The sequence below is a fragment of the Callithrix jacchus genome, chromosome 8 (assembly GCF_049354715.1).
Source record: "Callithrix jacchus isolate 240 chromosome 8, calJac240_pri, whole genome shotgun sequence".
In the NCBI taxonomy this organism is placed as follows: domain Eukaryota; kingdom Metazoa; phylum Chordata; class Mammalia; order Primates; family Cebidae; genus Callithrix; species Callithrix jacchus.
The window spans coordinates 39,833,083-39,847,287 of NC_133509.1; the positions used below are offsets into that span (position 1 = coordinate 39,833,083).

Here is a 14,205-nt window from a genome sequence, read left to right on the forward strand (position 1 = left end):
TGCTTGCTTAATCAATCACGACCCTCTCACATGTGCACCTCTTAGATCTCTTAGACGGTGAGCCTTTAAAAGGGCTGGGATTTTCTTTGTCAGGGAGCTCGGTTGTTGAGGCATCCAAGCTTGCTGCAGCTCCCAGCTGAATAAAATTATCACTTTCTTCCCAAAAAAAAAAAAAAATTTAGAAAATAAAATAATCCGATTCCCACTGAATTACATTACAGTTTCAAAGGGAAGTGGTGTAGGGTAAAGATAGTCTCAAGACTTCTGAGGGGACTCTCATAATCAACTTTATGTCACATATTCTAAAAGTTAAAAAGTTCAACTAGCAAAAGCAAAACAAAACCAAAAAACCATTCATGTTTTACTTCCTTCTTAATGTTATACTCCCTTTGTTCTTCTGCTTAACAGGGCCCCTTTTCTTTGAAAGGTATGCCCAAATCTCCTTTCAGATATAGACTTTTCCTTGTTTACTCTGATTTCCATTTTCAAAATATACCCTGGAATGACTTTTTATATATGTACTGTCAGTTCGTTTACTTGTGAGTCTGCAAGAGCCTGTGTCCACTATGGATCCTAAACCATCCCAGGGAAGGTATGAATGGGCAGGGGGAGGGGAGGGTAATCTTGGGTTGTGCTCATGGATAAATGAGAACTGGTAGATTGGAAACATTAAGAACTAAGCATGACATCCCTGGCTCCTGGATTCACAGAGGAAGCATGAGAATCACCGTGGCACAAGCGGCTGGCCTGCATGCGGCCGCACATCTTGCTAGTGGTGGAACCAGGACCAGGGTCCATGTCTCCTGTGGGAACAAAACCTCAGGCTCAGAAGTGTGGGAAACATGGCTTTGTTGTTTGCATATCTGCAGGCAGGAGGATGGGGGGACTCAGCCAGCCAGCAGCCAGGGATGGACGTGGTTAGTGTTTAATGCTTCCAAGGTACACCCAACTGCTGGTCTTCTTTTCAGTATAATTATACTTGTTTTTGTGGGGAAACACAGGCCCCAATACCGTTTGCCCAAATCCTATTGTCAGTTACAGTCTTGTAGGCTTTCAGAGGCCAAGAACAATCTACTGCTCTCCAGAGAACAAGCTGAGGTAGCCACTTTTGGCAAAGAGTATCCCAGGCCCCTTTCCTCACAAGTAATTCCTGCCACAGGCCACAAGTGGCACCCCTGGCTCTCCAGAATCAGTCTATGCCATAAGGTGTAAAAAGAAGCAACTACACCCCTGCATAGTCTAGAAGATGCTGGGAAGTACTGGGAGAGACGGAGGCTTCCAGGGAGCTAGGCGCTGATAGCAAAGCCCTGTGCAAATGGTTAACTTGCCACTTTTATTATTCCCCAGGGGACTGACCATTAAGGACTCGACTCTACAAAATGGTTCTGGCCCCTCACTTGACCAGGTCATGTACCAGCTGCTTCCCACGACACTGACTAAACACATTCAACAATGCAGAATATGGTTGCTGTTCGCTTTGTGACAGAGACAGGTCTCATGTTTTTACATAGCATAAAGGAAGACTTACTTTCTAAATAAATATAGGAATTCATATTTATTTATTTATTTGTTTGTTTTTCTTTTTAATTAATTAATTAATTATTTGGGCAGAGTCTCCTTCTGTCATCCAGGCTGGAGTGCAGTGGTGGGATCTCGGCTCACCACAACCTCCACCTCCCGGGTTCAAGCAATTCTCCTGCCTCAGCCTCCTGAGTAGCTGGTACTACAGGTGCAGGCCACCATGCCCAGCTAATTTGTTTGTATATTTTTTAGTAGAGACAGGGTTTCACCATGTTGGTCGGGCTGGTCTCGAATGCCTGACCTTGTGATCCACCTGTCTTGGCCTCCCAAAGTGCTGGGATTACAGGCATGAGCCCCTGTGCCCAGCCAGGAATTCATATTTAATACACATCTCTTTATTGTAAATGCCAATGCAATGCAGGTGTGCCAGCATACCTGCACATAGGTTTTGGTCTTCATCTCTCGTTAAGAGCCAAAACTTAAATCTAAGTTGAGCTGTGCATGCCCAGCCCAGACTTGCAAAGGATCAGCCTGCATCACTGGGCAGCTCTGCTCAATCCCATTGCAGCCTCATCTTTCCCACCCTCCATATGTTCATTCCCACAGGGCTCTGGAGTCTGGTCAAACGGAGCGGAGAGAGAATAGAGAAATTTGGTGCCTCTTATCACTCAGAAGACAAATAATACATGCAGTTGCACATGTGGGTGCAAGTTTTTCATGCTCTGCCCATTCCCATGTTAGTACTGGCAGGCCCTATGATGGTTCTAAGGCTCCAATTGGGGCGAGAGGGGAATAAATGCTGCAATGGGCTGGCTGAGCTGTTCAAACATGGATGGGCCTTCTTGGAGTGTCCATCCCTAGAGGCAACTGCTTGCAGGGATACATGGAGAGAAATCAGGACAGGCCCAGGCAGCTGGACCAGATTCTGGGATTCTGAAGTGCCTAATGTGGCTGTGAACAATGCCTCACCTTGTTCGTGGTGAAGGAATCCCACACGATCACCTTCCCATCCTGGAGGGAGAAGAGCAAACAGTTCAGATTACTGCTGAGAATTCCTCATAAAAGCTGTGTCCAGCAGCACAGTGTGAAATGGAAAGCCAGAATGAGGATCTGGATAATCAAGGCCCCTAACCTATCCAAGAAGTAAAGTGGAGTGAGTGTGAGAGGGGCTAGACATTCCAGCGGAGCCAAAGGATCAGTTCTCAACCTTACATTCCTTGGAAAGTCACAAATACAGACAACAACACACAGACACTTCTTTCATACCATTTATAAACTACACACAAATTGTTAGTACACTATCATCACCCGCCATACCCTAAATGTCAACAAATTATACAGGGGAAAGATAAAGCTGACATTATCTTCAGGTACCTGACAGGTAAATAATAAATCTTCTTCTTCCACAACACCTCCACCACTTTGTCCTCTCTCCCATTTGCTTTGCAGTCCATGGTCCCTACGGCACCATCTAGGAACCCTCCTCCGCATTCTCTGTCCATTTCTCCACCAGGGACAGCTGCAGAGGGGGCTGTGATCAGTCTAATTCCTCAGCTGCTCACAGATGTCACAGTCCCAGCTCTGACATTTCACAGCTATGCTGAGAACAACGTGAGATATGCACCTATCATGGTGGGAACCCCTGTGGACAGCTGTTCAGTAAGCAAACAGCACTCACTGCCAGGGTGAATGCAGAGCCAGCCCTGCCAGAGATAATGCTGTCCCTTTCACTGTAACTCGGTTTTGGCCTCCCATGGGTGTGGGTTGTGACTACAGTATCATCTATTCATAATGAAAACCCATAAGAGGTAAATCTACGTGAACCCTGGTCCCTGCAAAGCAGCCCTCTGTCCAGACTGTGGCAGGCAGACAGTGGAAAACGACAGGATCTTCAGGGATGGGAAACCTACAGCATCTATGGCAGGCTTGATTTTTTAATCACTCAAGCCATTTGGGGCCAAATTTTGGTGAATGAAGTGGCAGAGATAAGGATGACACCACTTAAGGGCAGAAGCAAGGTCGGATCTGAAGTGACACAGCCGCTTGCTTTGCATGATCTGATGGAAGATTTCTGTGTTAATACTGTGCATGGTATTAACACAGCAGGGTCAAAGTTGGTGGTTCAGGGGGCTTTTGAGATTCCAAAACACATTGATTCTTCTGGTCTAATTTCTGCCTAAACGGCCACATAAAATGTGTAGGATGAATTCAGTAAGCCTTTAGCGCAGAAACTGGAGCAGGGCCATATGCCTGTACCATGGGGTCCTCCACACCTGGAGCCCCTGATGGCTGGGGACTGGTTCCATGCATTGCCCACATCAGCAACCATGTTAGGGGCCTCTTCCACCTCACTGCCTGCCTGTCCCCCAATGTGTACTCTGGACTGGGGCCTATATACCCAAAGAGAATGTGCCTCTACCCCCCCAAGCCCTAATCCAATATGGCTGGGGTGATTACTCCCCTGCATCTAAGCGGGAAGGCCACTGATGGGCCCAAGTCTGTTCCAGAGACTTCCTGCTTTCCAGCCTCTTCCCCACACCCACATTCACCTCTTCCTGCTCTGGCACAGAACACAACGGACAGGGCATCTCCAGACCTGCTGAAGGTCCTCCCTCCCAACAGCAGTATGTGAGTGATAGAAAACCCAACACAGCCTTACCTTGTCAGGATTTAAGAAGTCAAAAGGCTAGAGAGCAACATGGATATCCTGATAAGTACACCTTGTAAGAATAAGCTCTTAAAAAGAAAAAGACTAGAAAGAAGTGCTCTAAAATAATAATAATGGGCAGGGCAAGGTGGCTCACATCTATGATCCCAGTGCTTTGAGAGGTTGAGGCAGGGAGGTCAAAGCTGAAGTGAGCTGCACTCCAGCCCGGGTGACAGAGCGAGATTTTGTCTTGAGAAAACGAAAAAGAGAAAGAAAAAAAAATGGTTGTGACAGGATGGTGGGAGTAAAAGCTTTTTATCTGTTTTATTGTCCAGTGTTTCTGTAACATACCAGAGTACATAAGTGATAAATTAATTTTTATCTTAATAAAAAAAGTAAGTGCAATGTGACATACTAGATTTGTAGGTAATCCAGGAGAGTAATAACATTTGTCCTATCAAACGCAGAACTGACACAGACGTTTCAGCTTGTGGATTATCTAGAGTATATCCAGTTTTACAAGGATAATTAAAAAAACCAAACCAACCTGCTTTTGGAAAAACTGAGGGGTTGGGAGAAACATGTTGATCATAAAAATATGATTTATAGAATATTTCTCTCTCTCTTTTTTTTTTTTTTTTTTGAGATGGAGTCTCACTCTGTTGCCCAGGCTGGAGTGCAGTAGCTCGATTTCAGCTAACCTCTGCCTCCCAGGTTCAAGCAATTCTCCTGCCTCAGATTCGTAAGTAGCTGGGATTATAGGCGCTTGCTACCATGCCTGGCTAATTTTTATATTTTTAGTAGAGATGGGGTTCACCATGTTGGCCAGGCTGATCTTGAACTCCTAACCTCAGGTGATCCATCTGCCTCAGCCTCCCAAAGTGCTGGTATTACAGGCATGAGCCACCACGCCCAGCCGAATCTCTTTTTTTTGAGACACGGTCTCATTGTGTTACCAAGACTGGAGGGCAGTGGCATAATCTCAGGTCACTGCAGCCTTGACCTCCCACATCCAAATGATGCTCCCACCTCAGCCTCCCAAGTAGCTGGCACTACAGGCACACACCACCATGCCCAGCTAATATTTTATTTCTATTTTTGTAGAGACAAGGTCTCACCATATTGCCCAGGATGGTCTCGAACTCCTGGACTCAAGTGATCCTACTACCTTGGCCTCCCAAAGTTCTGGGGTTATAGGCATGAACCACCATAATAAGCCTACAGAATATCTCATGTGACTTCAGCTTATAGCTTTATGTTCAATACACATTACATAAAGAGATGTCAAAAGTACTAAGTTGTGAGATCCAGACTCCAAGTGAGTCCCAAATCATTCCAGCCTCTTGACAGTCACACTTTTCTATATAGTCTCTTTCCTCTTTATATCAGGGTTGTTCTATGTGACCAACAGAATATATCAAAAGCAATGGATTGACACCTCCAAGGCCAGTCATGAAATATGGCATGGCTCTGCTTCTGCCCCCTGTTGTGGATCACTTGCTCTGGAAGAGGCCAGGTACCATGTTGTGAGCAAGTCCAGTGGTGAGGAACTGAGGCCTCCAGTCAAGAGCCATGTGAACAGGCACCCTGGAAGTCAGTCTCCACCTTAGTCCAGCTGTCGGACAACCGTGGCCCCAACCAGCATCTTCACACAACCTCACAAACCACCTGAGCCCAAACAAGCTAATGGAGGCACTCCCAGATGCCTGACTCTCAGAAACCATGCAAGACAATTCAACTGCTAAATTTTGATTTTTTTGGAATAATAGATAATTAATATATAAGACATAAAATAAACTGTGTAAAGGATATGATTTTAAAAATTGCATTTTACAAGATATGTATCGTGGGTTTTTTTTTTTTTTTTTTTTTTTGAGACAGAATTTCACTCTTGTTGCTCAGGCTAGAATGCAACGGGGTGATCTCGGCTCACCGCAACCTCTGCCTCTGGGTTCAAGCAATTCTTCTGCCTCAGCCTCTCAAGTAGCTGGGCATCATAGGCATGTGTCACCATGCCTGGCTAATTTTGTATTATTACTAGAGACAGAGTTTCTTCATGTTGCTCAGGCTGGTCTTGAATTCCCGACCTCAGGTGATCTGCCCACCTCGGCCTTCCAAAGTGCTGGGATTATAGGCGTGAGTCTGTGCCAGGCCCAAGATGTGTATCTGAACATTGTTCTTTAAGACATAAGAATTGCTAAACTCCCTCACTCATAGGTGGGTGATAAAAAATGAGAACACATGGACACAGAGAGAAGAGTACTAAACACTGGGGTCTATTGGGGGGAAATGGGGAGGGCCAGTGGGAGGGGGAGGTGGGGAGGGATAGCCTGGGGAGAAATGCCAAATGTGGGTGAAGGGGAGAAAGGAAGCAAAACACACTGCCACGTGTGTACCTATGCAACTGTCTTGCATGTTCTGCACATGTACCCCCAAACCTAAAATGCAATAAAAAATTAAAAAAAAAAAAAGAATTGCTAAACTCCTTAAAGTGAAAGAAAGTCATTGATGGAATCTTATGCCCTCAATTTGAGGAAAAAAAAAAAAAACTATTTTAAAATGGTTTTATTTACAAATAAGACTTAGAAATTATTTCCAAAGGAAGAAATTATTTTCAATGGTTCATCATATTAAATATAGTCTACACTGTTTCAACTATTATGAACTTCAAATCTACCCAAATTAGTGAAGTTCTACAGTATGTAAGAGAGTTCTTTATGCTAAGTCACATCCTTTGGAGAATGAGCAAAGTCACAAAGATCAGAAAAGGGCTTTTGGAAAGGGACAGCTCTCCTCCCCCTTAGCTATAAAATCCAAAACCGGCTCACCTGTTATGTAGCAGGTGCGACATACCTGTGACGAGCTCACAATCCTCCTCTTATCCTTGCACCAGTCCATGCACAGGACTTTGTTCCCATGGCCTTTGAGGGTCCTTCTGGTCTTCATGACAAACTGTCCCAGGGCCTCCACCCGCTCTGCCACCTGGTGCACTGGAAGGACAAGGCCATAGTCAGTTCCCTTGCTAAGGACCAGGTTCTGGGCTTTCGGCTGGCTCTGCAGAGGGAGGCAGCCCCATGGGTTTCCTCCACAACAAGACCCAGTGTGATTCTCTGATTCATCACAATTACATCCTACTAGTACTCCTTCTTATAAGATCAGTAGAGGGTAGAGGCAACACTGCCATTCTCTCTTTCTGTTTAAGACTGTATATTTTTCAAAGCACTTCTATCTATGCATAGTGAGGGATTAACAAGAAGACCCAATATTCGTAAAGCACTACATAAAATTCTTCCATTTAAGGCCCCAGCTGAGAGAGGAGGGCAGGACAGGCAACAGAGTGAGACTGGTATGCCCATCTAGCAGGTGAGGAAACTGAGACTCACAGAGGTTATTTGGCTAAGACAAGTTCATAAAACCGACAGTGAACCAGGCTGGGGCTTCTGGTTCTCCTGCCTACCACTCTCTCATCACAAGGAAAACTGACTTTACAAAACTGTCCCATCAGGACTATAAGGTATACCCCGAGGCTTCAGAGCTGACTGTGTCTAGCTGCCCCTCTGTGCCTAGCACTGACCTGGACATGGCAGGTGCCTCATACACCTGCTGCAGGAAAGAATGAACCAGCAAACTGCCAAGCACGTGTCTCCAAACTGCACACCTGTGAGTTTACTGAAAAACTTAGTGTCCATGGAGATCAATGCAACATCCTAAAAGTCTGAACACATGACCCACTCATAGCACCACCCATACCAGAAAGGAGACCCAAAGGTTAGTCTCTCAGGGCTGGGACTACAGCTTCTTTCCAGAGGCCAAGGGAGAGGTTTCTAGGGGCTTGAAGAGAGGCTGAGCCTGATGAGTCTGAGAGGGACAAGTTTGTAGGAAGTGGCTGGAAAGCTACAAAGTGGCTGGGTAGCTGGTCCAGGCCCTTCATCATGCTGGGGAGGACGCTGAGGTCTGCAGGGATCCCATGGCCAGCCCCACTTTTCTCTCTTGTTGATGGCTGTGGAGTTGAGAAGGAGAAGCCAGAGCTCTGAACTCTCCATCTACATCTTCTTCCTTACCTCAGCTGGCCTTTCTCCAGGCAGGTGGGGAGAAGGGAAAAGGGCATTGTCAGGGGGAACAGCCTAGGCAAAGAGACAGAGGAACAGGGTGGGAGGCAAGGCAGCTGCCCCTCATGTCTTCCCAGGGAGCTGCCGAGGCTTGATGGGGCCGTGGCCCATTTCCCTTCAACAGGAAGCCTGCGCTGAGAGGGGCCGACTCTGCGGTCCGGGTCCTATGACAGCAGCGTCCCTTCCTGGGAAATCTTTCCTCCCATCCTTCCCTCCCCAAAACGCCTCAGTGTATATGTCCTAAAAACAAAGAACTCTTAAATAACCAGAGCGTAATAATCAAAATTAGAATATTAATTAATGCAGAAACAACACTAATCTACACTTATTGAGATACTGCCTATTGTCCAAATAATAACCTTCACAGCAAAAGAAAATCATGGTCATAGGTTGCATTCAGCTGCCATGTTTTTTAGCCTCCAGTTATTTGGTTCCTTCTTGTAATATGGTCTTACACTTCCTTGAGATTAGTTTGGGTAAATCTCGTTTGGCAGGGACACAGAGATGTGGTGCTGAGCTAATGTCACTGCATCCCGCCTGAGCACATTAGTCCCACTGCTGGTGGGGTCACCAGGGACCATCTGGTTAAGGTGGCACCTGCCAGGTCTCTCCACTGGAGAGTTACCATTTTATCTTTTGCAATGAAAAGTGTCTTGCTGGGGAGGTACTCTGAGACTACATAAACATTGTATTACCCCTCAAACCTCAACAGGCTTATTTTAATACCACTAATAATTCTGGCCTGGACGAGTTATTGTGATGACGGCTGGCAAGTGGTGATGTTTCTCAGTCCATCCTTCCCTCTGCATTCATTAGTTGACTTTCTAAGGAGTTTTGCCTCCTCTCCCAGTTATTTATTTATTCCTTCATTTACATTAGCAGGGACTCATGGGTTCTTACTTTATTCAAGAGGTTGTCATGCATTACTAATACTATTGACTTTGATCTTCCAACTGTCCCAGATGACGGAGAGCTCCATCAAGCAGGCTCCGGTGACCTTCTGACATGTACCCTCACAGCATGAGCACTTCTCAATCCAAGCTTCCATTGTTCTTTCCCTGTCCTTACCTTAAAATCAGCCACTTCTCCAAGAAGTTTTAGTTCCTTTTAGTTGCCTCATTTCTTTGTGCTAAAAGAGCAAAGTTGAGCATGGGCTAAAAATCTTTGTGAATACCCAAACTGTAAAAATACTTGCTAAACTAGGCCAGGTGCAGTGGCTCATGCATGTAATCCCAGCACTTCAGGAGGCCACAGTGGGTGGATTGCTGGAGCTCAGAAGTCTGAGACCAGCCTGGGCAACATGGTAAAAACCTTGTCTCTACCAAAAATACAAAAACTTGGCTAGGTGTGGTGGCATGTGTCTATGATCCCAGCTACTTGGGTGGCCAAGGTGGGAGAACTGCTTAAGCCTGGGGGCAGAGGATGCAGTGAGCCGAGATCGCACCACTGCACTCCAGCCTGGGTGACAGAGCCAGACCCTGTATCAAAACAACAACAACAACAAAAAAAAAACCTTGCTAAACTATAAAGTGCCACACGTATGTTCATTATTATGCCATTGCTTCTGCTAAAACACTGCATTATTTAATGCCACAAACAGCACATTCATCTTTTACAGATAGATTCTTTACAAAACACATCAAATGAGGTTTAAAAAAAGATTGAATTTTTCGAATTCTTATAGGCCTTTTATATAAGGTCCCGCCGACTCAGAGTTGTGAGCATATTTTATTCAGCATTTTACTTTGAAATTTTACATCAATATTATCGCTGCTTCCCCTAATTCAGCACTAGGATAGCCATAGCTTTTTGATAATTTCCCTTTTAATAAAAAAGATGATTCACTCAACCAAAATAGGGCCTTCCTTACATAATGAGAATATAAATAGATCCCAATTATTATTTTTTCTCACCACATTTTTTCTTCCCACATGTAGATAACTGCCAACCCACTCCATCCTGTTTTTATCTGCCAAATTTTGCATCTATTAAATTAAAAAAAATTTTTTTAAATTAAATATTAGGAAATTTAAAAAAAAGACCTGGAAACGAGCTGAGTATGTGGTGGGTATTACTTGTGGGAGCCTGGTTCAGGGCAGATGTGGCTTTTCCTTTGCCTTCTGGAGGACCATTCCTCCAGGATTTAACATTTTTTTTCTTAATGTTGAATATAATCATCTGGCTTCTATAATAAGAATTTGCTAGAATATAATGGCAACCTGTTAAGAAATTCCAGTAGCTTCAGGAAGACAGGAGTGCTGTCTTGTCTGATCTTCTTTAGAGGCAAAACAGGAGCAAAGCAGTTAAGAATTCAGGCCCTGGGCTGGGCGCAGTGGCTCACGCCTGTAATTCCAGCACTTTGGGAGGCTGAGGTGGGCAGATCACGAGGTCAAGAGATCGAGACCATCCTGGCCAACATGGTGAAACCCTGTCTCTACTAAAAATAAAAAAATTAGCTGGGCATGGTGGCATGCGTCTGTGGTCCCAGCTACTGTGGGAGGCTGAGGTAGAAGAATCACTTGAGCCCAGGAGGCAGAGGTTGCAGTGAGTCAAGATTGTGCCACTCACTCCAGCCTCGTGACAGAGCAAGACTCCGTCTCAAAAAAAAAAATTCAGGCCCTGGCCTTGGGGACTTGGGTCAAAGCCTGGCTCCGCCACACACCAGCTCCACAACCTCAGCCACATCATGTACTTTCTCACCACCTCTCTTCCCTTGTGGGGTTGTGGGGACAACTATTCAAGCCTGGCACGAAGAGAACACTTAATAAGGGTTGGCTATGACATTCTCCAGCCTGGCATACAGTGAGCACCCAGTAATATTTACTGAAGAAATAAATGGAATGCTTAGTTATTAAATTTCAATCAACTGTAGCAATCCTAAGCAGCAGTTTTTGGTGGTCAACAAAACGATCAAGCCTCTTTCCCTTCTTTTTCTGTACCTCTCCCTATCCCTAATCCATCATCCCTACTTCAGCAGTCAAGCAACTCACCAATTTCACAGGGCACGCTCACTAGAACTGGGAGTGGGAGACACATAAATGGTTTCAGACCTATTTTCTGACCCAAGGAGCTCACCAGCCTTTTTATTAAAAAGTTCCTTTTTTCCCCTTTCCTGGCCTTATCCTGTCACCTGAGCAACTTGGATTTGGTCTTTAGCATGCACAAACCCTTATACCATTTAGATACAGCTCAAACTCTTTCCTAGTTCAGTCCAGATCAGGCTGTGCCAGCCTCTGGGACCACCCAGGTATCTGAGAATTAGTCCCTGCCCTCACTACACTTCAGAGTCGGGGGAAGAGATGGAGCTGTAAGGATGATTTCAATACTACATGGGACTTGCTAAGCTAGATGCGTGGACATAGGAAGCTTCGGTCCCAGAGGATGGGGCACTGCACTGGGCTTGTTGGGGTGGGATCTGAGCTCAGTCTAAAGGATAAGAAGATGAGTTAGATGAGAGGGGGTCCTAGGTGGGTACTCTAAGCTGAGAAAATGGCAAAAGCAGAGGCCCAACAATAATACCGATGTAAAATTGTTTACATCAATATTTTTTGGTGGTGGAATAAACAACTTGATTGCAGAGTAAGGGGTAGGTGCGGGCAAGTAAATGACACTGTAAACCCACGACAGAGCTCATTTATTCCACTGTGACAGCAGCCGGCTGATCAGAGGCATGGCACGGTCGGATCTGCCTTCTCATGACTATCTGTGGCTGCAGTGTTGGAGAACAGTGTTGACGAAGACAACACCAGAGGAAGGAAACCAGGGAAGAGACTCCTCTTCTTTGGCAGGCCCCTCTCCAGCAGACATACCATCTGCTGCACCACCCTTCTCTGTGGTCCCTCCAAGGTCAGACTGGAACAGCCTAGAAACTGCTCCCTGTCCCTGGATGCTCTGCTTCCCATGTCCAGGCAGAGGGTGCCTGCCTCTGTGGCCTCCCTGCTTGGCTGGGTTCCTTGGAGCTTGAGATGCTGAATATTCTGGACGCCAGTCCAGACCAAGGAATCAGAACCAAAGTCATGGCTGGAACTCAAGAGGCAATGTAGGCCAGTGAACGTTTGTGGCTTGAATGATGATTCCAGTGTGCCAAGAACTGTGCCAGGTACTTGGGTACAGAAAATAGTAAGACAGTTTCTGCTCACAGTCTGGAGGGGGCAGACAGGTCAGGACCCAGGTAACAACTACAGTGCAGTGTGATGGTGGCTGACAGGCTGTCACCCACGGTCAGAGAGCCAGAGGGGAACGGGGCTGACTTATGCTGGCAGGCATAAGGTGATGTCACAGAAGCCTGGTTTTGAAGGATGAATAGGAGTTGGGGTAGAAACAGGTAGGTGGGAAATTAGGTTCTTCTTTTCTTTTCTTTTTTTTTATAAATAGAGTCTAGCTTGGTTGCCCAGGCTAGAGTGCGGTGGTACAATCTTGGCTCACTGCAACCTCTGCCTCCTGGATTCAAGAAATTCTCCTATCTCAGCCTCCTGAGTAGCTGGGATTCCAGACCCATGCTACCACACCTGGATAATTTTTGTATTTTTAGTAGAGGTGGGGTTTTACCATGTTGCCCAGGCTGGTCTTGAGTTCCTGACCGCGGGAGATCCACCCACCTCGGCTTCCCAGTGTTGGGATTACAGGCGTGAGCCACTGCCCCCTGCTGGGAGATTAGCTTCTTAATGCCTACTTTTTAGAAAAATGGAAGACAATGACCCAATCCATGGAAGTGTTCTGAGGTTCAACTGGGAAGGCAAATTAAAGTGCCTAACAAGCAAGCTGGCAGGCCAGGAGTGGCAAATCTAGAGTTGGTGTACCAGGAGCTGAGAACTAGAAGACTGGAGATGATGTGACCTGAAGAGAAAGGGGGCTTTTGAAATGGAGGAGCCATTAAACTAGAGATCATGTTTAGGACAGCAGAGAATGGGAGAGTGAAAAGAGGGGCTGTGAACAGGGAGAGGGTTTTGTCTTGATTGCCTTTTATATAACTGTAGAAGTAAATGTATATTCCAGGCTGTGGTGCACTCAGGCTGCTATGGTGCCTGGGGGCTGAAGTAAATGCATATTCATTGAAAGTAATCAGAAAATAAAAATACATGGTCACTTATAATTCTGCTTAGCCCAACCATTCTTATTATTTGGTGTGTACCCTTCCAGCCTTTCCTTCGCGTATATGCAGACACGGGTATGTGTGTAAGCAGACAACATGCCACATAAAATCTTGGGGACTACAGACGTGGGATTACAGGCATGAGCTGCCACTCCTAGCCTATCTATCATTTTTAATGACTACATAACATTCTACTGTATACACATGCTATAATATCTGAATCCCCTACTGGTGGACACTTACTTTGTCCAAGGGCTGCCATGATACGCTTGTACTGTATTACCTCCTTAGATAAATTCCAATTCACGGAATTGCAGAGTCAAAGGGAAGGCATATTTTTTAAGGCTTTTGATGTATGTTACCAGTATCTACCATTGATTGTGTGTCTCCTGGGTGCCAGGCGCTGGGCTGAGCGCTTTACACAACTGCATGAGGACACAGGCTTTATCTCCATTTCTACAGATGAGGAGCCTGGAGCTTAGAGAGGCTAAGGACCTCACACACACATACTTGGAACCCTAAGAACATTTATATACCTTCAATAATGGGAGAACCTGTGGGCAAGTGGCTGTCATTATTTAGAAAATCGAGTTGTAGGTGAGGCATTGACAATGGCTTCTTAGTCCAGGAGACATCCTAACCCTGGATTCCCCATATCTCTTTTTTTTTTTTTTTTGGAGACGGAGGCTTGCTCTGTTGCCCAGGCTGGAGTGCAGTGGCATGATCTCAGGTTCAAGCAGTTCTCATGCCTCAGCCTCTCAAGCAGCTGGGATTATAGGCATGTGCCACAATGCCTGGCTAATTTTTGCATTTTCAGTAGAGATGGGGTTTCACCA

The 14,205-nt window shown here is 45.7% G+C and overlaps 1 protein-coding gene across 3 annotated transcripts in view; it reads right to left on the reverse strand.

The window, feature by feature from the left end:
• GNB5 (G protein subunit beta 5) overlaps positions 1-14,205 on the reverse strand; it is an 84,453-nt gene that overhangs the window by 36,635 nt on the left and 33,613 nt on the right. For all 3 annotated transcript variants that reach the window (XM_078334251.1, XM_035259672.3, XM_002753494.6), the window contains 2 exons: positions 7,022-7,158; positions 2,491-2,532 (listed from right to left, as the gene is read on the reverse strand). In XM_078334251.1, the coding sequence (XP_078190377.1) occupies positions 2,491-2,532; positions 7,022-7,158 (179 nt within the window). The remainder of the gene's footprint in view (positions 1-2,490; positions 2,533-7,021; positions 7,159-14,205) is intronic.